This window comes from Panicum virgatum, chromosome 6N, assembly GCF_016808335.1.
Source record: "Panicum virgatum strain AP13 chromosome 6N, P.virgatum_v5, whole genome shotgun sequence".
Taxonomy (NCBI): Eukaryota; Viridiplantae; Streptophyta; class Magnoliopsida; order Poales; family Poaceae; genus Panicum; species Panicum virgatum.
Genome location: NC_053150.1, coordinates 34,981,452 through 35,007,792, shown reverse-complemented (window position 1 = coordinate 35,007,792; position 26,341 = coordinate 34,981,452). Strand labels below are relative to the sequence as shown.

Below are 26,341 nucleotides of genomic sequence, written 5' to 3'. Positions count from 1 at the left end.
CTTATTTAGGTACCGACTGAAGATATTGTATTTCGCTAGAGGCCGAATGCACGCAAGTTACATGGCTAAGGAACAATTTCCTTTCTCTTACCTCAGTTTCAAATTTTGGATCTATTGTTATGTTGTGGACAGCCAAGTTAGAAATTTTACATTTGAGTTGAATTGTGATTATTGCAAAATTAAGACTTCATCTTCGTTAGCCGGCCACAATGTGTCAAGTTACTTCGCAACCAGTGAATGTTTGAATTAATATGTTCTATGTCAGGAAGTCCAAAAAAGAATTGAGTATTTAAACTTCAGTTCGCTACAATTCAGTATTCAATTATTCATTACTCATTAGCTATTTGATTAACCACGTTCTGTCACCTTCTTGTGATAAAATGAAAGATGCAAAGATTGAGAACGCATTATTCACTTGAATTTGCCTCGAAGATAATTACATTAATTACCAAATCCTCACAGTCCCACACCACATTATTTATAGAAGATTAATTATTAGCAAATTAAATTCTAACCTGCTTGAATGTTCTTGCGCTCATAATTCTTAAACGAGGCGGTGCATCTGATCTCCCGTTGACAAAAATGCAATAATCCTAATTTCTACATCCTCTCCATGGGGGGAAATTATTCATACATGCATTGGCGTCGATGCATGCGAATAATGGATGGATCGGAGGGTTCATCATCACTCAGAACGAAGAAAAGCCTAACCCTAGTCTGCAATGCGACGAATCAGCTGCCATTATTTGTGCTGCTCCGTCGCCTGCTGCGATGTTGTTGGCATCCTCCTCGTGCAGGTCGACATTGACGTCGAGGTTGGCGTTCACATCCACCGCCTTGATGTCGACGCGAATGCCGGCGTCCACGGCCGCCGGCTTGACGTCAACGGCTGCGACGTTCACGTCCACCGGCGGCTGCAGCTCCTGCCGCATGTCGAATGCGTCGACGAGCGCCGCCGCCTTGATCTCGTAGTCCTTGTGGTCGATCTGGCAGTTGACGTCGAGGTGGTGCTGCGGCTGCCCGATCTCCTCCGGCCCCGCCGTGGACAGGTCCACCTTCTCGGCGGCGCAGATATCGTCGAAGTCGAATTGCTGCATGTTGTCGACGTTAATGTCGATGGTCGGCTTGCTGCTGGCGTCGTCGCTGGCGGTGGCTTCGTAGTAGAAGTAGTCGAAGAGCTGCTGCTGCTGCTGCTCGCCGTGATCTTGCGGGCTGTCGCCGTGATCGTGGTGGTGGACGTGGCCGCTTTGAAGGATGGCGGCGGCGTCGGGTTCGTGATTGGCGTAGAGCGCGTCGACGACCTCTTGCTCGGCGTTGAGGAGGAGCGGCTGGTTGGAGGGCGTGACGTCGAGGTCGGCCATGCCGCCTTCCTGGGGCGGCGGGATGGCGGTGGCCGCGGCGGCGGCCTGGCGGCAGAGCGCAAGGTGGTGGAGGACGGCGGTGAGCTCGGCCGTCTCGAGCTCGAGCTGGCGCTCGAGGGTGAGGATGAGGCGGTAGCAGCCGCCGACGGGGTCCTGCGCGCGCATGTCGGACTGGTAGATGAGCGTGCCCATGGCGTCGGCGCAGAGCTCCGGCCGGAGGCGCTTGAGCGTCTTGAGGATGTTGCTGACCCCGAAGAGGCGGTGCGCGTTGAGGAAGCGGCGCTGCTGGTCGGCGGGGAAGTAGGGCGCGAGCGGGCAGTCCGGGTTGCACTTGCGCCGCTGGTACTTGCAGGCGGCGCAGGCCTGGTTCGTGCCCCCGCTGCCGCTGCCGCTGCCGCTGCCGCCGCCGGCGCCGGCGCCCGCGCCGGTGTTGCTGCTGCTGCCGCGAGGGGAGCTGCTCGCCGAATGCGGGGAGCGCGCGCTGCTGGGGCTGTGGTGCGAGGAGGGCGAGGTGATGGTGGAGGCCGGCCCGGTGGTGGCGGTGGTGATGGTAATATGGAGGCGCGGGGCTGGGGAGGCGGCGGCCGGGGCGGGGGCAGCGGAGGAGGTCATTGCAGTCTCTCGCCGCGCCCGCTCGCGCAGGTGGCGGCAATGGCGACCGTCGTGCTAGCGCACCGAGGTCGGGGGCGTCGGTGGAGGGCTGGCCCCGGCGCCGTCGTAGGAATAGGAGAGGCCCCGCGGGCTGTCCGCGGCCATTAATTAGCTCCCGCTTGCTTCGCGATGCCTATTAAAAGACTGGGGATCCATGCGCGAGCTCGCGGACGGGTGGCGTCGTCGGGAGAGGGGAGTTGGATGGATGCGGACATGCGGTGCAGGATGGCCCATGATCCTTGTTGGAGGGAAGAAGGGGGGCCGGGTGGCCCGAATGGGTCATCGTGGCTCATCGACCTCGGACTCCGAGCATGGCGGCCTGTTGACTTCTGCGCATTGGTGATCTGATTATTTGGTGTGGATGAAATCCGCAACACAAGAAGGTTTATTCCAAGGCCATGGAGAAACATAGCGGAACGTACAATTGGAGTGTATAGCCCACCCAAAATAAAATTCTTCTATGTTGTGTCTATGAGAGTGAACACACATGATTTTTCTAGTGTTGGATATCAAGCCCGAGCTATGTTTCTGCTGCTACTTCTCTTCTTCGACTTTGTGCCATGTTACTAAAAAGCGTATATATAACACTCATTATTTAATCTGCATGTGTGATACAATGCAAACTGAGCGTATCTTAGCTAGTAAAGTTCCTTTGCAATGGACCCTGACCATCTGGGTTTGAGTCTTTGACCGGCACGATTCTTTTCCTTTGCAATGGACCCTGACCATCTGGGTTTGAGTCTGACCGGCACGATTCTTTCGGTGGTAGGTGACCCGCTTGTATAGTGAGACATCTGTGGTAGTTTCATCAATCTCGAGATCGATCTACTAGCTCAATCTCTTAAAGGTGCTCATAAGAGAACAATTGCATGCGACTATTCATAGATGAGCATCTACGTCCATACGGTGTTTCATAAAAAAATCCAATGCATTAGGAGCACCTTACTAGTTAAAGAATTATATAGGACTAGGTGAATGCCTATGCGTTGCTATAGGCAGCCATAAAGTTTTACAGCAATACACAAAGTATGGGCAATACAGAATATGATTAGGCTCATTGACATTTATAAGAGAAATTGGAAGCTCATTTTTCAAAATATAGATTCAGAACAGCAACCGTATGAAATATAGTTGTGAGCTTGTTATTCGAGCATGTTGGAGAACTTGTGAGCTTGTTATTCGAGCATGTTGGAGAACTACTGCAGAATATTTTGTCTAGTTTATCTATTGCTTGAGCTTATTATTACTACTGTGATTCCCACTTGCTTAGTTCTGCTTTCGAAAAATCTGCACAAGAAAAATGAAGTAGATAAGCTCTCGCAATGAAAAAGGTTCATCGATTTCATAGCCGCCGGTGGTAACTTCTGAAGTATGGTCACAAGAATATGGAGGTCCTGGTCTCCTGGATGCACGTGACTGCAGTGATAACCCCTTCCAAAATTGCTGAGTTCGAGCCATAACATGTAATTCGACAATGGTTGCAATGTTGATGCATAGACATGAAAACAAACATCAATTCAATCTCATCTACACAGATCACAAATATCCATCATCTGGATAAACAAAGAGAAGTGGCAAACTAATAAAAGCTGGAAGCATGAACAATTTGGGAACTCATATCACGGTGCAATGTGAATTAAATCCGGTATGTTCAAGCCTTCAATCTTGACATGTATATTACCACAATTCTAGCTATTCAAGCCACAAGTCATTTTGACACAGCGAGCCACTGGCAAAAAAAAAAAATTCCAAAATCAAAACAACCTGAGGAAAACACCACTGGCAAAGCGCTTCTCATAGGAAACTGAGATAAAACATTCATAGCTAAACCATGCCACAAATTCTAAAGTATGTTTTCAAAATTTACTCTATAAGATCAACAAAATCACTCAACACGCAGCAACATAAATCCACTACACAGAGCAGTAAAAGAATTTCTTGCCTTTGTGTAGCTGCAACATGGACCTCCCAAATCGTCTCCCTCCCCTAAACCACAAGTGCTCAGATAGTCAGACCCATGTATCGGCTGATCCTCCACAGCACATGAACTCAGTCTTCAGGTACATAGGAGCTGAAAATTCTTTCGCCATTGAAATCCATAAGCAAGTAAATGTATCAATGTAACCTACATGAACCCCATGAAAGTAGCAATCAAAATAAGAGAGGGGGGGGGGGGGGGGGGGGCTGGGCTGAATAGAATACATGGACAAGACGCTGATGGTGCGTCAGAACCAACATGCAAGCAAATTAAACTTTATACTCAACCATTACCGGGCACCTACATACCTTACGGAAACACATGAAAGGCCATGGGTTTTAATTTGTCTATTCATTAGTTTGTTTTCTTAGTAAATTCAATCTGATGCTTTGCTTTTAGGAATACCACACGTGCTGATGTCAATTGTATTATTCCGGGACCTTAGTAAAGTCTTCATCAGCTTGTAGTTTCTTCAGGCAATTCTCCAAGAACTGAGTGCTATGCGCTTTAAAGCCGAGATAGCATTCGAGAGACATTCTTTTTCCTTCTTCAGACACAGAATTAACCAATTTGCACCATCTTCACTATTCTCATGACCAAGACCTTCATGTTCTACCAATCAGCATTATGAAAACACAGGTCATTCCTTAATTTCCACAAACTCCAAAAAACAGCAGCACGCAACATATTAACAATAGTGATTTTTTTTGTACTAAACCAGTAAGTATTGATGGACTCAAAATTAACACCCACAGATCTCTCAATTGCTTGATAGATAACAGCCCACATCTGGACTACTACTACGCACACAAAGAAAAGGTGGTTGCTATTTTTAGTTTCAGTGGAAAAAAGACAAGGGTCTTCAACATTTCTCCTAAATTCAATCATTGACCATGAACTACTATTAAACATTCAAATGCTACTGGATATAGTTCAGTTACCATTCAAGTGAGCTTCTTTATCCACTTCGCAGTAGCAGCTCTACCTAGGGTCCCCTTTGAAGCATCCAGCATTCCAGCTAAACTCAAACAAGTCCACATGAATAAGAACTGAAACAGCAAGCAACATGATTTCCAGAGCAGGGTTACAATAAATATGCTCATTTGATGGCAACAAAAGAAAGTAGCTATCATTGTTTGACTTCTCTAGAATTTCAGATTCCATGTGGAAAAAGGTATGGTTGAGAGATCTTTACCATTCCAGGGGCACACCAAGGTACATGACCCCACCAAGCAATGAAATAATCCTTGCACCTGTCTAGGCATGAAAGCGCCAAATAACTGGCCAGGCTTCACAATAAGCGCAGGACCAATGCAATGAATCGCTTGGTTCTTGCCCTCCAACCACTGGCCAGGCTGCAAATCATCCAGTAACAACAATGGATGAGGAATTCATCAGTTTACAACAATTGCTCTGAGAGTAAAATCCTCAAATCCGATGTGATCAGAACAAGAAGCCAAATCACTTATTATGTTGAGCATGCACTGGTGCTCCAACACTGGGAGCAAGAACCTGTTGATCCCAGCCCACCCTGCTAATGCGGCATCTTGTGGAAGCCACTTCACTCCAAAGTTCAGTCGGATTTTGCTGAAATGTTATACATACAAAACATCACAGCAAAGCCAGGAACCCCTCTGCCTCAAAAACTAGCTTTAAAGAAAGGAACAGATTATAAGTAACTAAAGCTTGAACCAAGCCATGATCCCCTCTGCCTCTGCAGCCAACCGGGTTTAGAGAAAGGAACAGATTATAAGTTATTAAAGCTTGAATTAGCAACAAAAAGTTTGGCAGAATGAATTATAATTGTTTGGGATGCTACAATTCCAGCAACCTGCCTAATAGCATACAGGCATGCCAACCACACCTGGAGAAAGATACCAGAGAATGCGATAACCAAAAAGATACTTATGTTTTCGTTAAGTTCTGCAATATTTGAGTGTTCGACATGAAATGCATTATTATAGTAGAAAATAATCTTCAATATTTGACTACTCTCCCTTTTTGTCAATATATAATTTTTTTTAAATGTATATATGAGACATCATGCTGAATGAGCTAGCAGACTTCCTACCTTGAGCTGGTACAATTCAAGCCTGCTAGCTATGTTCATGATCTCATCCTGCCCAGCAACAGAATTTCTGCAAGACTTCTAAGAAAGAACTTTCAATTGTGTCCAAGCGGCATCTGCATTTTTAAGAACTATAAGTATCAATTGTTTCTCTGATTATCCATTTTCAGGGTGCTCCATCCAAAGCACCCTGATGCAGCATGCAGAACTATATATCGAAGCATAACAGTAGTAAATAGTTCATGGGACCAATCAAAGTCCAGATGGGGGATAAATGTCGGCCAATGGGAGCACCATGGCACAACCATCAATTGGCCAAATTAGCCAAATTAGGTACTGAAACATTTCCATAGACCATTCAGTTTCTAGCACTGATTTTGCCAATATACGTATGTTTATTTTGGTCAAAGAAATAGAAAAATCTAGCCTAATAACTGGTCAGATTAGGTACTGCTAAATTTAGAGATGCCATCTTAATGTATGTACTCCTTTTCCATCTGAGATTGTCATGTTATTATTGCAAGGGCAAACCACGCAGAACGTCCCATTGGCAGCCACGGTTCCCCCCCTGGTCCATGGGGAAAACCATCCCCTTCCATCAACTCCCTCCCGTAACCCTAAACAAGGATTCTTCTCATCCTCTCACCAGTCAACCCTAGCTCTGAGGTGAAGACATACTAGAAATTGTGTCAGACCCAAATGGAAATTAAGGTTTAATCGCTCCATTTTGCCCAGCATGAAAGGAGAACGCTCGAGAGAGGGGCGGGCATACCTGGTGCGCAGATGCGACGCCGCTGCTGTCCGCCGGCCAAAGAAATGAAGGAGGAGGGCGTAGGAGAGGCCGCTGCTTTCCGGTGGCTGAAGGAACGGAGATGGGGGCGGACGCGGAGATCGGCGAGGCCACGCCGCTGCTGTCTAGTTTCCTTTCCGCGAGGAGAGGCCGTGCTAGGGTTCCCTCCTCCTTGCCAATGACGGACACCATCGTGACGAACGCGGTTGGCGGCGGCGGTCGCGACTGATCTGGGGCTGGGGGCGGAGGAGGAAGGGCCACGCGTGTCGGCGGCGGCGTTGGAGGTTGCGGGGCCGGGGTGTGTGGGGCGGAGGAGGTAGGTGCGTGAGCGGGCACGGGAACCGTCGGGCAGGAAGAGGCCCGATCGGACGAAAGGTGCGAGGGGGCACGGGAGGGAGGGTAGAAACGGGGTCCTCATCGGCGGGGCGAGTGGAGGGTGAAGGCGCTGGGCGCCGCGGCGGTGGCCGCAGCTGGGGCGTGGAGAGGGGGAGCTGGGGAGGGCGGAGCGAGGGTGCAGGCGGCGTTGTAGCGAGGGAGGGAGGGCGCGCGGGGTGGGAGCCGGGTCGGGGGAGGGTCTGGGAGTGCTCGGATGGCTCAGATCGCCCGGGGAGTGATCCGCGACGGCAGGAGGCTTAACCAAACCGGGGGCGACGATGTAGGAAAAAAAACGTCACCCTTAGAGCAACTCTAACAAATTAATTTTTCTTTTTTTCCTTTCTCATCTTATAAGGGAATCCCCCACCACAATTTTAATTTATTGGAGAGATATGCTCCAGCAAATTGATTTTTCCCTTTCCCTTTAATCCATGAGTGGCCAGAATTTTCTTGTGCATTTGGATCTTGTGACTAGGAAAGAATGAATAGAAAGAGAAAGGAAAAGGGAGAAGATAGAATTCCCCTTTAAAAAAGGGAGAGGGGAGGGAAATAAAAGGAAAGAGAAAAGGAGAAAGAGGAAAAGAGAAAATCAATCTTTTGGAGCTAAATTTTTTTCCACTAAATCCTTTTTATGACTAAAAAGTGAAAAGGAAAAAGAAAAAAATAAATCTGTTGGAGTTGCTCTTAGAGCTAGTTTGGCAGCAACAAGTAATTATCTCTAGGAAGAAAATCTCTCGTGGAGAAATTTTTGGACCACCAATTTCCCCCTCTACCACAGGGGAGATATCCTCTCCCTGCCGCTGTTTAGAATGTTTTTTTTTCCCGGGGAGGTGCGGACACAGTTAAATCAGCATGCACTCTGCAGTTTACATCATACTTAGATTACAATATGTACACGTATTACGTATACAGTCTCGCCTCCACATTGTTTCTCACACGAAAACGAAACCTGATGCAGGCACAATAGCCCACGATCACAACCGGATTGCCTTCCTCTTCATCAGGGGCGGATCCACGTGGGGCTAGGGGGGATTAAGCCCCCCTACCTTCTTAATACCCATGGATACCTCCTAAGCCCCCCTTTATTATTTGGATGAAACAATGAAGAGGAAGAGGGAAGGAAGAAGGAGAAAAGAGGAGGAAGAAGGAGAGAAGAGGAGAAAAAAAAAGAAAGTGGACATGATCCCCCTCTACATTTTTAGGCTAGATTCGCCACTGCTATTCATACACTTTGACGAGGGAAGCGATGAACAACCTTGGCGCCAAAAAATTGCTTCCTCGTAAATTGGCAGCGCAACATTCTTTTATATACAGTGATGAGCACTGCACTGCTCAAGATAAAGCAGATTGACACCAGTTTCTGCTCAAGATAAAAATTTGCTTCCTCCTTGTACATTGTCAGCCTAAGTTGCACAGATACGGATACATGTATCGGTATCGAAAGGATACGGATACGCGGATATGACAATTTTCTAAAAAAACCCAATACGCAGATACGTTTACTATTTAAAAAATAAAATAAAATAATAATAATGCAGCGCCACAAAGTATTTCCTCCACCAATAATAATAATAGCTTCTCCAGAATGGAGCCAATTCATGTTAGTACCTAGGTATTTGATAAGAAATATGGCACCAGCATATCAACTACTAACTGCGGGTCCCACACATCATACACTTCATTTTTTATCCACCCACTCCCCCAACCCCGTCGCACTCCACTCTCTCTCTCTCCTCCCTTCACTCTCCCCAGGCCGGCGGCAGCGCTCCAGCCTCCCTCGCCGGCACCGGGCTAGACGGCGGCAGGTGCGGCGGGCGGCCACCGGATCTGGTCGACGGCGGGGGCGCGGCGGCCCTGCTCTCTCGTCGCGCTGGATCCCCCTCCCTCCTCCTGCTCCCTCCCTCGGCGGCCATGGCGGCCGCGGCGCGGGGCGGAGGCGCGGTTCGTGGTGTAGCGGAGGCGCGGGACGGCCTTGCTCCCTCCTCCTCCCTCGATTCAGGGCGGCGGCGGCCGGAGCCCCTCTCTGGCTCTCTCTCCTTGGCGGACGGCCTCGGCGGGTGACGAGCTTGGTGGCCTTGACGGTCTCGGCGGGCGGCGAGCTCGGCTCGGCTCCGGTGCCCCACGCCTCCATCCTCCCTCCCCCTCCCGCGGCGGCGGATCTCGAGCTCGCGCGCTCCTCTCTCTGCTCTCCGATACGGCAACAGATACGTATCCAAACCTGAGTTTCAAGGCCCATTGCGGCCCAGTACGCTGATACGCGATGGATACGTATCCCCGGCGTATCTCTAGAATATCCGTTTCCGATACGTATCGGATACGGGATATGTGGTCTCCTGGACGTATCGGGGTAATGGAGATGTCAGCCTCAAGAACGTAATATGTAACATCTAACTCAAAAGCTATGCAAAAGTATAACTTTTAACTCTTTTCATATGCTTCACATTGCCCTTGCCACTTCACATTGGCCTTGAACTTCTATAGAATCATTACACCAATGGTTGAATGCTGTTGGCATCCCCAGGATCTCACTGAACTTGGGTACAGTTGACTAATCAACTTGCATGGTAAGAAAAGATAATAGTTAGGCATGCTACCAGTAGTCCAAAAAGGACATGAGTGCAAAGGCAAGACATGAGTGAAAAGATATCAAATTTAAATAGTATGAGCCACTATCAGTAGCCTGAAAATTGTACCATCCTTCCTGACAACTCCAGCAGGTACTGGTCATCACAAATTAATCAATGAGATGAATTATCAGAAATTAGTTCTCTAGCATCAAGCACAGCTTTTCTTAAACCAACCAGTTTTATGAAACAAGAATAAACATTACAGTACAATGCAAGGGACACAATCAGCTAGCTCGCAGAACAATTCCCTTGCTCAAGAACTGCTATCTAAGTATTCAAGTAATTAGCAGATACCAGAATGAGTCAGTGTTGCCAAGTTCTGGAATGCTAACATCTTTTAACCAAAGTGTTCATGTATCCAGATAATCATTGTTGCTTTAAAGATAGTGGTGATACCTTTTGTGTCAGACAACCGCATTGTGTCAGACCATAAGTTTTATGGTCCTAAGAAAAATATCAACTAGGCAAAAACTGGCAGATTGTTGGCCATGATGAAATAGGAAAGTCACATAACTAAAACTGTATGCTAATGTAGCTCATCAAACTAACATGGGAAATTGCAAAAAATATCAACATGGCTTCTCTGTGTCATCGAGGAATGCCGAACCCTTCACGGCACCTACTGCAATGTTTAGTTAGGTTGACCAGGGCAGCACGACAGGAATCTCTGAAGAGATATCACAGAAAAATCCAGCAGGATCCTCACAACGTGATCTCAGTTCTCAAGCTACAATGAATAATGTTTATTGTTTAACACACATCATCGATTTCAGGAAAAGAATTGTAGTTTCCTGTAGTAGATGAGCTTATTGCCGGCCAATTTTAATTTCTTTTACACATAGGTCAACGCGTTGGGCGATTTGCTTATGACCAAGAACAGATCAATCAGTGATCGCCATTGATCTAGCAACTATATGTGACTTCACTAGCCTCTGACCTGAACTCTGTCTCTATCCAGAGCAAGCTATAGCACGAATGCTCAGTTCCGCATGCGGCTAATACAAGAACTACAAGAATTGGATATTGGAGATCAGCAAGGACAGGATCTACAAGAACTCAATCAGGAGAGAGAAACACTAGGAAATGTAGGACAGAAGGAGGAGGGAGGTCTCACAGAGCTGGCCGAGCTGGAGGCGTTGCTGTAGATCGAGATCTCTGAGGGGGTGGTGGCGTTGCAGCCGACGGGGAGACGAGCGGCGGAGGGCGCGGCGGAGGCAGAGCGACCGATGGGGATGAAGGGGCGGAGCGGTGGAGGTGCCCGGATGCGGAGGAGGGGCGGCAGTTCGTGGAGGCGGAGGGCGGAGGCGGCACTGCACCCTTTCCCTTCCGTCGCATCCATTGCGACGCAGACGGGGAAGCGGCGCCCGATGTGTCGAGGTGGGGAGGGAACGCCCTGGGGAAAATGCGAGGCTCGGGCTTCCTAACCCTAGTATGGGCTTCCAAATGGCAAGTTAACGTGGCCCGGGGCCAATTTCCGCGTGGGCTCCCAGCTCCGGGAAAAGGCCGGGAACCCAGCGGGAAATCAGGTTGCCAAGCTAGCCCTTACTAATTGACCTTTCTCGACCTGACACAGTCCGAAAGGCGATCTTCCTCTCCCTCACCGAGGCACGTGTAGAGCGAGCCCGTCGGTGGCGGGCGGCCCCGCGGGGCATGCTCGGCAGTGTGGCGCGGCACTCCCACGGCCTCCTGCGGAGCAAGCCTGGCGGCAGTGCGCGGATCCGGTGCCTGTGGGTGAGCTTTGCGATGTGAATCTCGGTGAGGGAACTGTACATACCTATTGTAGGTACTCATATCTATGTTTAGTGCGTAGTTTTAGTGAGAAAATAAGGATTCCCAGGCTGCCTTTTCTGCTTGGGGAGTTTGCTTCATCTGCTGTCCATGCTGGTGTGTCCTGCAATGACGATGAGATGAAGATTTTGGTCTTCCGGTTTTCTTCCCGAGCTCCTCTAATGCCGTCGTTGTTGGTGGTTTGATCTTGGCGGAGGCCGATGGGGGCGTGGTGCTTACTGAAGGCTTTTTCTGTGGAGGTTTTGACATTGATGATGTTTTCAATGGGGAAGTCATCTTTTGCATCCTTGTCTTAGCCTTCTATGTGCCTTCTCGTGCCTTCATTGCCCACGTCGTCATCGGTAGCCTCAATTTAGCTACCAACGATATGGTGGCTGCTGATCAGAGGTGGCTTGGTGATCATACCGGCGACAATGCTAATACGTTGACCGGTGTCTCCTTCCAACAACTTCTGAGATCGGGTTGGTGTTCAGTTCCCACTGCTTCTAGCGGTTTGCTTCCCCTTCGGGGTCTATCGTCATCCAGTGGGCTGGGGTTGTTGCTGGCTGAGGCGCCTGATACCTTGTTCTCCGGCGAGGCGATGGCCACTAGCCATCTTGCACGGCCTGGACGTTCAGCGACTATAAGGCATATTGGAATTCCTGATGTGCTACTCTTGGTGCCACTGAAAACCTTTGACGTTCTTTCGTCGGGAGGGTGGTCGGCTTCAAGGCGACTGTTCCGACTGCTGGCTACGAGGACGACCGGGAGTGTCTTGCAAGGACCTAGATGTACTTTTTCTTTCTTTCAAAGCTGTCTTTGTAAGATTTGGGATGTAAACTGTCAGAATTATATGTGAAATACAACCCGGTTTTCTCAAAAAAAAAAGCTAGCCCTTACTAGCTTTTTAGTAGTAGAGAAGTTCCCACCCAAAAAGAAAATAAAACAACTACCATTGATTATGTAGACCTAGTCATTAAAAAAAGATTTTAAAATTGCATGTAAATTGCCCATCTTCACAATTTAAAATTAACTAAGGTAACCACCTAAATTCAGATCTAAAATGTGGTGAAAATAATATGACTATAAACATACCTGGTTGATAGATGAAAATTCAACATCTCTTGAGCATTGTGGTGCATGCTGGAGAACATGTTTCTGCCATTTTAGTAGAAGAGTCTGGAATATAGGTGCAACGGCACTTCCAACTTTACATGCGGAGAAAATATACGTGCATGCACCCCGGGTGTGGTGCATGCGGTCCGAGTTCCACACTCGGCCCTCTCGTTGACTTTGGTTGACTGCCGTGCCGACCGTCTCAGGTCCCGTTTGGAAGCCCCAAGATTTTGAGAATGTAGAATCCAAAATCTGTATAAAATCTATATTCAGCCAGGATGAAGATTTCAGGATTTTGAAAATCCTAGAAGCTGGAGGTGGGTTGATTCTATCAGCTATTGACTAGTGAAATTATTATTTTCCCCATGGGTGCCATCTCTCTCCCTTCTCCGCTCCACCTCACCCGCGGCGGCGGCGGCTCCACTTCCGCCTCGCCCAACTCACCCAATTAAATTCTCACTGTTGCTCCCCGACCCTCTCCTATTGCGGCCCACCCCATGTCATGGCTTCTCGCACGTCGCTGCACCGGACGGCACAGCTGCTCCCTGACCGCACCGCGTCATGGCTCCGAGCTTGTGGCCGTCAAAGCGGCATGCACGCCTTCCGGGTGCCGCGGCTCCCCATCCGCGATAGGCCCGGCATTGCTCCTCCTAGCTGCGGCGGGCACCTGGAGGGGGTGCGCCACCACCTCCCCACCGAGCCTTCATGCCGCGCGTGGTGAAGGTGAGCCGGCTGCTCCTCGCATTCACGCGGTGCGTAGTGAAGGTGTGTTGGCTGCTCCTCCCCACTGAGCCGCCACCCGATTTCATAGAATCCAATAATCCAAACACCACCATTTAGATTTTGTTCTAAATCTAGATTTTCAGAATCCAGCAAAATCTGGATTGTGCTATTTGGATCCTGAATTCTAGAAGCTGTTTTTACTTTTTACATATGTTTAATGCCTAATTTATGCCCATGCTAGTATTTTTGTTGCCACCAGCTACAACATTTCTTCCAGCCAATATACTGAATGAGTCACACATACGACCGGAAGTACATGAATACAACAATGTACATATTCACACATGGAAAAATCCATTCTACATGCACTTGTAGCTGCTTTCATATATGTATCTCATGATATAGGGCACAACTGACCCAATGAAGAGCACGTACGTGGAGTATGTGGTCACACTAGACCATTCATGATAGTATATACGTCAGATATGTGCTCATACATGGAGTATGTGGAAATATTTATTTTTATATACTAGTACTAAGGTATAATCATAATATATTTAAAAAATATGTAGTACAAGAAATCTGTTGATTTATAACAAAATTTTCATGATGTTTTCAGAGAACATCACAATGGTGCACCATCTATGAGGATTATCTAATTTTCATCATGGATCTTCGATTGTAGATACTAAGCTCAGAGCATAGTGACGTTTTCTCGATTTTGTCATACTAGTGACATTTCAATGAATTCATCACGAACAGTAAATTAGAAATCGCCATGTTGAGTATATAAAAATAAAAAATTTTCCAAAAATGAATAAGTTTTAGAAAATGAAATGTTGAGTATATAAAAAATAGAAAAATTGTCAAAAAAAACGAGAAAGTATAAAAATTGTTGAAGCCACAAACTGAACCTAAAAAAACCTTCCAGACGTGCAGTTACTTGCCATTGAGCTACATGGTATTTTGGCAACCACCCGGCCACCAAGGCACGCAGGGTCGTACCTACGAATCAGGGGGGGGGGGGGGCGAAAAGCATAATGGAATCCTAAAAAATTGAAAAATATCACTTTCTAGTGCTCTTATTGGCATTAAGTCTTTCTTGTATTATAGTAGCTAGCAAGTAGGATTTCAACAACTTCAGCTTAGAAAAGCTTCTTCCCCCAAAAGCAACAGTCACATTAAGCAATAACACATCTACTGTAGTATGGGCTTTAGTGGGCCTTTTATTTTTCCTATTGCTAATTAACTATTAATTATATGATTTGATGGCCCCTAAACTCTAAACTCTATGCCCCAAATATTTGGAGGCCTGCCCACCCTGCCCCCGGTCTAAACTCTAAAAACCCTATGCTAAACTCTAAAAACAGTCACAGTAAGCAATAACACATCTATTGTAGTATGGAATTTAGTGGGCTTTTTATTTTTTTTCTATAGCTAATTAATTAATAATTATATGATTTGAGGGCCACTAAACTCTAAACTCTATGCCCCAAATATTTGGAGGCCCACGCCTGCTGTGCCACTCTGCCCCGGTCAATGTACGGGCCTAAACCCACGCCTGCTGGGCTGCCCAAATCACGTCAGCCTGCCAGCCTTTTTTTATTTTTATATTTAAAAAAAACAAAATTTCAAAAATATATGCCGAATAGGGAAATTTTCAAAAATGGGTGCCTGTCGCCCCCCTAATGGGCGACAGGGTGCCTGTCGCCCATCCAGTTGGCGACATGACCTAAATGTAAAAAAAATTACATTTAGGTCCTGACGCACAGGACGCATTCAACAGTGAACTTATAAAATCGATATAAAATCGTAGAAAAATCGTACAAATACAAACTCAACTGTTCTGGATTCTATGAAATAAGATATACAACTTATGTTACATAAAGTTTTTCATTTGATCAATGTATCTAAATCAAGAAAAATAGTTCTTGTACCTAGAAAAATCTGCAATAATTCATTTGGTCTAGTTGTGCTTATCTAAAATTTACCAAACTTTTTTTATAGCTCTTAGGAAATAAAATAATGGTACTGTAAATGTTATGGCTTCTAATACTCAGTATAGCACCATGGATAAATAACTCATTTAAACTAGACATATTGCAAGGTCTAATTTAAAAACTTATTCTAGAAATGTTTTCTGGGCCTACCAATTTTGTACAAGACTATGCTCACCATATGCAACACTCTGGCCAAAGATGACATGCATCAAAAGGATGGATCTTGAGATTTAAATAAAAGTGTATTAAATTGGTATTTAAAATGGAGCAAGATACATTGATCAAATGAAAAACTTTATGTAACAAAAGTTGTAGATATTGTTTCATAGAATCCAGAAAAGTTGAGTTTGTATTTTTCTGATTTTTATACTATTTTATATCGATTTTAAAATTTCACTGTTTAATGCGCCCTGGGCACCAGGACCTAAATGTAATTTTTTTTACATTTAGGTCCTGTCGCCAACTGGATGGGCGACAGCCACCCTGTCCAGGGGCGACAGGCACCCATTTTTGAAAAATTCCCTATTCGACATATATTTTTGAAATTTTAGTTTTTTTAAATATAAAAATGAAAAAAGCAATGCGGCCGAACCCACGCCTGCTGGGCCGCCCAAATCACGTCATCCTGCCCCCCATCATCGCCTGCTGCAAAATTTCCCAAATAAATTTGTGGTCAAGAGGATTGGAACCAGAAACCTTGGGCACCAACACACAAATCCTTGCCACTGCACCACTTGTTGGGTCGTCTTAAAAGTGGACGTATATGTTAATCTAAATGACCGTTATCTAATGAGAGCTCTCCTTCCCCCGTGGCGACAAGTTTTACACACTAGGCTACACCTCGGTTTTGTGGGGGATTTGTATGTTTACAGCTTATTATCTCGGTATATAAAACTATGATAGTGGTAAAATGAAAAAAATGTGGCTAAGGCAGCAATCGGACCTGTGACTTCACCAACGAAGGGTAAATGCCTTACCAGTGGACTACCAAATCAATTTTGGTAAGTTTTCTTAAGTTTATTTCTACTAATGATGCTACGTGAAATCACATATATGAATCATCTTTTTCCTTTTTAATCTAAAATTAAAATTTGTATATAGTATTTCTCCCTCATAAGAATTTCAAATTTGGTGGTTCTTTCTTCTAGACTTATCTAGTTGTAAACAATATAAGGAGTGCAAACTAAACTGTTCGTGCAAACCGTGCAAACTTCAATCTGAGCTACTGGATCAACATCCAAGGGGTCATAAATGCACACGCGCCCCACCTATTACTGCACACGTGCAGCAGCCAGGGCTATGGAAGTCAACCCATGGGATTCAATTAAACACTACTCGCTCCGTCCCACAATATTTTCACATCTAAGACCGGACACACAAACCAATGCATAGTATGAAATTATAAAAATACCTCTTGTCTTTTGTGAGAATGATTCTGATATTATCTTGTCTTTTTTGTGAGAAGACTTCGGATACTCTTGTCTTTTATGGTAGTTGAGTCAAAGTAGCAATTTTTTATGGGATAATTTTTAAATTCTAGATGTGCAATTATTTTGGGACGGAGGGAGTAATTGTTTTATTATCTTTATTTTAATAAATTTTTTAAAATAATATCATCATTAGGTATACTAAAATAAATTTTTAGTTGGAGCAATTTAAGGGTGCAGTTTAAACCGATTGCATGCAAGAGTGGCACAATTGTTCCAATTTGAAAAATAAAAATTATTTCAAAAAAAAGATGTTCTAACAAAACTATTGTAAATACAAATACAAATATAAGTAAAAAATATAAATCATTTTGAGAATAAATAAAGTGTTCTAGAACGTATGTACCATAACAAAAAATATTCCAGGAATAAAATTTATCTAAATGTAGTGAGTCTAGTTTTGAAGATCTTGTTATAAAAAAATATAATGGTGAAACTGCAATTTAGTTTGCGTCATTAGTTTGCAAACTGCTGCCTTTTCATTTGAATCTATATTTGCACGAAATTCTATGGTGCTTGCATATGTTGCAGCAACGAATTGGATGCTAAATTGTTGCATATGTATCACGCTCATGGTATGCTGGGCCGCTAGCCTTCGGTGCGTGGGTGCTGTTCGGAGCCACACGTACTACCAGAGTACAGGGAGCTAACGCGTCGCAAAAGCCGTGCTAGCCAAGGAAGCGTGAAGGCCCCCAATACGAAAGAATCTAAATGGTCCGTAATTATGATGGTAGACCAGCACATGGATTGAGTAGTAAAACGATGCAGTTTTAAATAAAAAATATGAATATTTTTTCAACCAAACACTTAAATTAGAAACCGATTTCACTATTGTATTATTCACAATGAGATGTTCAAAATAAGACCAGACTTGGTATGTTTAGTTAGAACAATTCGATTATGAAGATGGATCAATTGCTTTATTTTAACAAAAATTGTTCCAGCTTCAAAAAAATATTCTAGCTTAAAAAAAATGTTCCAGCTTTAGCTTCAAAAAACATGTTCCTGAGTTAAATTTTCCTACATAATGCTGATTCCAAAAGTGAACAATTTGGAAACAATTAACGATTTTAGACCTATTTCTTTGCTGAACTGTAGTATCGAAATTCTTACTAAAATCCTGGTTGAAAGGTTACAAGCTGTCATTTTGGAGTTATTGTATGCAAATCAATATGGGTTTCTGATATCAAGATCAATCCAAGATGGCCTTGCATGGTGGTTTGAGTACATCCACCAGTGTCATCAATCTAAAAAGGAGATAATTATTCTGAAACTTGACTTCGCCAAAGCCTTTGACATAGTGGAACACTCTGCAATGTTGGAAGTCGTGCAACACATGGGTTTTCCAAGCAAATGGCTCCTTTGGATCAAATTGCTCTTCTCTTGAGGGCATTCCTTGGTTTTGCTGAATGGGATTCCTGGAAAACAATTTAAATATAAGAGAGGAGAACACCAAGGTGACCCACTCTCACCCCTCCTATTTGTCCTGGCGGCAGAACTTCTGCAAGTTGTAATCAACAAGGAATTTCATGCTGGATCCCTCAATATGCAGATGACACCATCATGATGTGGATGAACTACAGTTAAAACACCTCAAAGAAATTTTACAAACATTTTCTGACTCAACCGTTCTGAAGGTAAACCACAACAAATATCAGATGATTCTGATCAATGACAGTAAACTTGCAAGACTTGCAGAGGTGTTTGGTTGTCAGGTTGGCACCATGCCGTTCACTTGCCTTGGTGTTGGATATGTGTTGAATATGTGTACAATTTGATTATAATTGAACTTGAGTTGTAATTTGATAGGTTAGAGATAGAGTTTGGATCGTACTTTGTATCCCTAGGGCCCATAAATATAAGGGCACTACCGTGTAACCGTGAGACAACTTGGGTGGCTGGTGTTGGCGGCAGCGTGGCCGCGGTGGTTCTCGGATACCGGTGTAGCTGTTGTTTATGGGGAGGAGTGCCCGTAGTCATGCCCCGAGGATGTAGGCACATCGCCAAACCTCGTTAAAAAACATCGTGACTCGGCATTGTTCTCGTTTGTGTGATCTTGTGATTTGGTTCTGCGTTCTTGGGTTATCGCTTCCGCGCTATTATTCTAACAAGTGGTACCAGAGCCAGATTCAGGGAGAAGATCCACGTGGAGGCGCGATGGGCATGTTCCACACCGTGTAAGGTTGCACGAGCTGTTCGGGAGGGACAGGGCGCAAGGTGGAGCATGACAACGATCGACGACTCGATCGGTGGTGTTATATACTTCGGGCGGGTGGCTCGAACTGTCTAATGAGCTGCAATCAACAGGGATGCGTCCAGACGTGAAGATTGGATTGATAGCGGTTGCAGGCTGTTGTTCGATAGGGGTTGATCAAACGTGATGGCTAGGTTCGACGGTGCGGCTGGAAGACGTTGTGGATGAAGACGACGGCTTCGACTCACGATCAGACTGACGGTCGGTTGGTTATGATCGGGTGGTCGTTGCAGACTTAAGATGGAGCTGCAACGATGGTGGTAAAAGCCATGGTGGACTCGGCATGTCAATGGAGATGACTTGTTTCAGGTTACGTGATTGCTGGACCAACCGCAAGCATGTGTGGTGCAAAGGTGTTCGGTACGTCGGTAATGCAGCTGTGCAGCAGACGTGCGAGATGAGGAGACGAGAGTTAATATGGGGCGATGATCGGACACGGAGAAAATTGCACGTAGGCATGGGCCAACGTGGATGCATGGGAGACAAGACAAATCATGTATATGGTATGTTCTAATTCGGAATGTATGCAGATTGCTTTTTTTTTCGATCGAAATACGCCTAAGACTCTACTCCTTGCAGCAATCGGACATCTGGAGGAGCCCACAGTGCATGGCTAATTTGGTGGACGTGCGTCACGGGAAAAAAGGAATTTCAAGGGAACAAGTTAAGAGAAGCGGCAGGAGTCCGATTCGTTTTGGACTTGGTGTGCCGGCGAGATTTTCCTTCATATAAGACACAAGAGTCCACGTGAGATTGCATCAAGGCAATCGAGCTGTTCGTGACCGGTGCTTGTGGCGGTTGGAGACGAACGGTAGGCGACGCTCTCGGACGGGTTGGCATCGTCGTGTGCGACGGCGAGGAAGTCGACGGGTTCGCGAGCGGCATGGCTGTGCATAGGCGGTGTACAATGGCGGCGGCACATAGGTAGCAGCACGCGCAGGCGGCGTGTGCACTAGGCGACGTGTGTGCAGGCAGCAAGGTGCGCTCGGCGAGGGCGCAACGATGTGTAGTAGGCACGCGGCTTCAACACGTGAAAGCAGCGGGTATGCAGGAGGCATGTAGTTCACATGTGTGAAGGTTTTTTCGACGATCTGTGGCAATAGGCAGATGGTGTTGATGGCTTCCAAGTTTGAGGTGGCGAGGTTTGATGGCACCGGGAACTTTGGGTTATGGCAGACGAGAGTGAAGGACCTGTTGGCTCAGCAGGGTATCTCGAGGGCCCTCAACGAGAAGAAGCCGACGTAGGTGGATGATGATAGGTGGGAGGAGATGCAGGCGCAAGCGTGTGCTACTATAAGGTTGTGTCTCACAAATCAGATCATGTGCCATGTCATGGATATAACATCGCCGAAGAAAATCTGGGACAAGTTGGAAGAGCAATTTATGTCCAAGACATTGACCCGGAAGCTGTACTTGAAGCAGAAATTGTATGGGCTGAAGATGCAGGAGGGGTCGGATCTTGCAGAGCATATTAATGTCTTTAATCAATTAAATGCTGATCTTGTGAAGGTCGATGTGAAGATTGATGAGGAAGACAAGACTATTATTCTTCTGTGTTCGTTGCCGGGGTCTTATGAGCACTTGGTTACTACACTAACATATGGCAAGTGGGATGTTAAGTTGGATAAAATTGTTACTGCTTTACTTGATCATGAGCAAAGGAGGAAGAATAATTTATCCGAAGATTCTTCTGGAGGTGCTTTTGTAGTCGGGTGTGATAACAGTGCTGGAGATAAGGACAACAAAAACAAGAAGGGGCCGCAGTGCTATAAGTGCAAGGGATGGGGACATAAAAAGGCTGAGTGTCCGGAACTAAAGAAGGGTAGAGGAACTACAAGTGTGATGATTGCCAAGAAGCAGAATGACTCGGATAGTGATGGTGATGTTCTCACAGTATCAAGTGAAAAGTCTTGTGAAGTGTGGTTGTTGGATTTAGCTAGCTCGTTTCATGCATTGAGGAAGATGGTGGTCTTGCTCACCTGGGAGATAGATTCGGGTTATCGTATCATAGGGGTGGGCGATATCAAATTCAACATGTGTGATGTACGTGAGATGCTACTTAAAGGGTGTGAAGCATGTGCCGGGGCTACGGAGGAATCTGATTTCGCTTGGGTTATTGCATGATGAAGGATGGCTGTATCAGGCAGCGCCTGATAAAAAGACCTTGAGAGTCATGCGGGAAGGCAAGACAGTCATGGTTGGTGAGAAGTCAAGTGCACATCAATACAAACTGATGGGAAGCATTGTTGTAGGTGGAGTCATGGATGGTAATGAAACAGTGGCGGTGTTCTGTCCGAAGGTCGGCAAGGCGGCGGGATCGGCCTCGTCGGGCTGTTCTAAATGAGCAGCAAAGGGAGACGACTCAAGTCTGGTACACAGAGATTCGAGCATGGACGGCTTCAAGGTGGCGTGCATATTCGCCAAGGTGGAGTTTGTTGGATATGTGTCAAATATGTGTATAGTTTGGTTATAATTGGACTTGAGTTGTAATTTGGTAGGTTAGGGATAGAGTTTGGGTGGTACTTTGTATCCCTAGGACCCATAAATATGAGGGCACTACCGTGTAACCGTGAGACGACTTGGGTGGCTGGTGTGGGCGCCGGCGTGGCTGCGGTGGTGTCCGGATGCCGGTGTAGCTGCTGTTTATGAGGAGGAGCGCCCGTAGTCATACCCTAAGTATGTAGACACATCGCCGAACCTTGTTAAAAAATATCTTGTCTCGGTGTCGTTTTCGTTTGTGTGATCTTGTGATTTGGTTCTGCGTTCTTGGGTTATCGCTTTCGCGCTATTATTCTAACACTTGGCTTGCCAATGGGTACAATAAAACCTCAAATTGAGGACTTTGCACCTATAATGGATAGGATTGAATGCCGTCTAACAGCCTGCTCTTCGCTGTTATCTTATTCTGGTCGCCTGCAGCTAGTCAATTCAGTTATTACACCCTCATGTCTTTATGCAATGTGTTCTCTCAAGTTGCACAAAGGAGTTATTGACAACATTGATAGGGCTAGAAAGCAGTGTCTCTGGAGAGAAAACGATATTCAGAAAAAGGGAGCTAATCTGGCGGCCTGGTCAATGGTTACTCTCCCAAAGGAGAAAGGTGGATTGGGTGTTCTCAACCTCAGGCTCCAGAATGAGGCACTCCTGCTTAAGCATTTGCACATATTCTATGACAAACATGAGATACCTTGGGTCACTCTTATTTGGATGCCGTACTACTCTGAAAAGGTTCCACATGGTGCAAGAGAAACAGGTTTTATTTTGGTGGAAGGATATTCTCAGGCTCAACACTCTTTACAGAGGAGTAGCCAAATATGTCTTGGGCAATGGTACCACAGTGCTGTTTTGGGAGGATCTTTGGAGCCCTTATGTGCTTGCCGATTCTTTCCCTAGATTCTTCTCTTTTGCAACTAACTCACATGTCTCAGTAAAGGATGTGATGCTTGCTCCTGATTTGGACAGCCTTTTCTCCCTACCACTCTCTCAGGAAGCCTTTTTAGAACTGCAACAACTTCAGCTCTACTTAGAAGAAATCCCTTACAATGCCGACAATACAAATCAGTGCACCTTCATCTGGGGCAACCCCATCTACACCTCCAGTAAATTTTATAAATGTGTCTTTTCGGGTTTCCATGCAGAGCAAACCTTTACTTGGCTTTGGCAAACAAAGTGCACACTTTGCTTAAAGTTCTTCGCTTGGCTACTGATTGTAGATCGGCTAAACACAAAGGATATACTGAGAAGGAGACGTCTCCATACACAATCAGGCTTTACTTGTGTTATTTGGTGCAATGTTGGTTCTGAGCAGAACAAGATCATCTATTTTTTGACTGCCCAATGGTTAGATAGTGTTGGGACAAAATTCAGATCCATTGTGATATGACATTAAGCATCCATGATAGATTGAAAAGTGAAAGGAATAGGTCAGTCCAAACTTTCTTCATGGACATATTCATCATAGCAGCTTGGGAATTATGGAAGATGCGTAATGCAGTTATTTTTTATGGAGCTCGTCCCAGTGTTCAGCTTTGGACCATAAGGTTCAAAGAGCAGCTTCTTCTCCAGCTTATTCGCTTCAGAGACAACCGTAGATTGATTATTACCCAATGGCTTGACAATTTTGTACTCTAAGTAGCGAGTGTCTCCCCTCCTTCCTTTCTTCTCCTCCCCTTCCTTCCTTCCTGTCTATTTTTCTGTATGTTTCAAACTCCTTGTTTTTAATATATAGTGGTTGTTTGTGCTATGGGGAACTCCCCCACAGTTTTGCCCTAAAAAAATATGTTTCAGGGTTAAAAATATATTCTAGCTGCAAATATAGTCAAATGTGATCTAGTTTTGAAGATCTTACAGAGAGAAATGTAATGGTGTAATCAACATTTGATTTGAATGTTTGGTATGCAAGCTATAGTTTTTTTCTTAATGTATATTTGCACAAAATTTCATGTAACATGTCAGCGCAGCTGGTGCTAGCTTCTCAACTAACCATAAATCTGCTGCAGTGGGCCAATATAGAATTAAAAAGCCCAGCTGTGTGCTTCTGCAATAGGATTATGGCACCCACAATGGTTATAGCATGTTACTCTCTATAATAATATCTACGTAGAATATAGCATGTAGTGTAGATGATCTGTCCAACAGACTTACTATAGCTCAATTTTCTAAATTATGCAGGCTCTACATTTAGTAATTTTTTAACACTCCAAGAGAGCAGAGAGAACCGTGGAGTGGAGAGGTGAATATGGCGGGGCTCGCTTTGCCTAGGCAGCCTCAACGGGTCTACGAAAGCTCTCTACAAGATTCTCACGTTAGCTTTTGTCCTACGTGGAGGGAAGAGAAGCCAGGAGAGAGAAATAGCTGCTATGCTTGGCGAGAGCCGATACACACCTTTCCACGTAAGCGGGCCCCACAACATATGGAGCGACATCAGCTTCTCTCTCCATAATTTTTAGTCTAAAATGCTGAGATGACTCCACTATAGAGGTCTCCTAACGACCTGTTGGGGCTGCCCTTGTCGCCAATAGTCGCAGCCGCGCGCGCGGGTGGGACTGCCTCTGTAGCACAAGTGCGTGGTGGGCTTAAATGTGCTTTTATTTACTGCTGTTGCAATGGGCCGGGCCTGCAGTTGCTGCGGTTCTCGGCTTCTCGCACGTGGTTGGCAGTCTAGACTTTCTAGTACAATTGTTGCCTGTCTGCGATGAGCTGAGCACTTTGGGGGAACAAGCGGTAGCTCGGTTGGTGGAGCGCCTGGCTGGAGCGCCCACCGCCCCGCGTTCGAGCTCTGGCTCGGGTGGGGTTTTCCCACCGAGAATAGCAGTTCTCTAAATAATTTCAGGTATCTGCCTCTCGCGCGTGGAGCCACAAAAGGAATGCGACGCGCCCGTCGTCTACGGAGTCGGAGGATTCTGGTGATCTCAAGAAGAATGCGGTGTTAGATCTGTGTGTAGTTGTAGGACTGTTTGTACACGGGTGGTGTGTGTGGTGTGCGTGTGTGGAGTGGGCGTGAGTGTGTATGAACAGATACTATAGCTGTACCCAGATAAGAGGCACTCAAAAAACTGAGCACTTTGGGGTGGGCAACCCTATTCATCTAGCTTTTTTTAATAAGAACAGATGTATTAAACATCACCCCCTGGCAAATCGCCAGATGCGAGTTCTTTTACAAACTCAGGTACCTGACTCATATACATGTCAGAGTCTGAAGCTAACATGCTAGTTCCATATGTTGCTAATTGGTCAGCTACTTTATTACAAGATCTATTACAAAGCGACACAAGACAACAAGAGAATTCCATTCGCATAAGGTCTTGAATCTGACGCACTAAACATCCATTCGCACTTCTATCAATCTCCATGGAGCGTAGAGCTGATGCCAAGACCGAAGCATCCGTCTCCAAAATAATATGTGTCATTCCAAGTTGCGCAGCCTGTTGAAGTGCCTTAAGCGCCGCTATTGCTTCAGTTAGTAAGGTCGAAGCTGCTTGAGAAATCTTACCAGCCCTGACCAATAGCACCTCTCCTCTGCTTAGCACCTCTCCTCTGCTGTCCCTCACCACGAAACCCCAACCCCCAGTTCTGGTATTTTGATTATAAGCACCATCAGTGTTAATCTTGTAGAAGTTCTCAGGTGGGGGCTTCCATAATTGAATGGCCGTGGACTGATTTGTCTTCCCATTGACCTCCAATTTTTCAAATTCAAGCAAGAAGAAAGTAACTGAACCTTGAATTTCAATTGTGCATTGCAATCTCCCACACTCATTCACTTTGTTCCTTGCCAACCACCATCTCCACAAGAACACAATGACCTCCAATTGTTTACTTTTCTCAATCTCCCATATCTTGTTAATGGTTTCCATTCTGGATTGGCAATTCATCAACTCAACTCTGACATCTTCCATATTCATGGCTTGCCAGCATTTCTTAACATACTTACACTTGAAAAAGATATGCCCGCAGTCCTCATCAAGCCTTTTGTGGACTGGGCAAATTGTGTCTAGTTGCACACCCCATGTTGCTATATTTGTCCTCACTAGTAGGCTGTTATGGGCTAATCTCCATACGAACATCTTGACTTTATCAGGAATTTTAGTTGCCAGATTCTAACCCAATTAATCTGACCCACATCACTCACCACATTCCTTGACGATGATGCATCTCGTCCTGAACTATTATCTCTCACAGCCACAGCAAGCTTATATGCTAATTTAACAGAAAACAATCCTTTCACATCAAAATGCCATGCCGGCCAATCCTCCATCTGTTCATCAATTGGAATTCGAAGAATTTTTGCAGCATCTTCTGGCCATAATAAATCATGAATTAGCTGCTCATCCCATTCACCTGTCACCGGATTAATAAGTTCATTCACTTTAGTCAATAGAGAACCTCTTTTAGGTGTAATTGGTTTTCTTGTGATGCCCTTAGGCAGCCATGGGTCCTCCCAAATTCTCACGGTTTTACCATTACCAATTCGCCAAATAATCCCTTCCTTCAAAAGTTCAACCCCTCTCAGAATACTTCGCCATGCATATGAAATACTAGAACGAGGTGCACAATGGAGAATATCTAAACGTGGGAAGTATTTAGCCTTCAGTGCTTGTCCACACAATGTATTAGGGCTGGTAAGCAATCTCCATGCTTGTTGACT

The 26,341-nt window shown here is 45.5% G+C and overlaps 2 protein-coding genes across 24 annotated transcripts; both read right to left on the bottom strand.

Annotated features, from left to right (window-relative positions):
* Positions 1–689: 689 nt before the first annotated feature.
* On the bottom strand, positions 690–1,973 carry LOC120678097. The gene has a single exon (XM_039959261.1). It carries the CDS (start codon positions 1,971–1,973, stop codon positions 690–692), a length of 1,284 nt encoding a protein of 427 aa, XP_039815195.1.
* Positions 1,974–3,041: 1,068 nt separating this feature from the next.
* LOC120678792 lies at positions 3,042–7,416 on the bottom strand. Of its 23 annotated transcripts, none has more exons than XR_005676776.1 (6): positions 6,831–7,412; positions 6,062–6,174; positions 5,186–5,577; positions 4,932–5,008; positions 4,299–4,602; positions 3,649–4,137 (listed from the first exon to the last, which is right to left on the bottom strand). XR_005676776.1 is itself a non-coding variant. In XM_039960161.1 (5 exons), the coding sequence occupies exons 1-4, from the start codon at positions 7,038–7,040 to the stop codon at positions 4,935–4,937; spliced, it is 519 nt and encodes a 172-aa protein (XP_039816095.1). In that variant the 5' UTR covers positions 7,041–7,416; the 3' UTR covers positions 3,649–4,100; positions 4,932–4,934. The 23 variants fall into 23 exon arrangements, 8 of the variants coding, with proteins under 8 accessions (XP_039816095.1, XP_039816096.1, XP_039816094.1 ...); XR_005676777.1 differs by having other exon boundaries at positions 4,431–4,602; XR_005676773.1 differs by having other exon boundaries at positions 4,932–5,039; positions 6,831–7,410.
* Between the last annotated feature and the right edge of the window lie 18,925 nt (positions 7,417–26,341).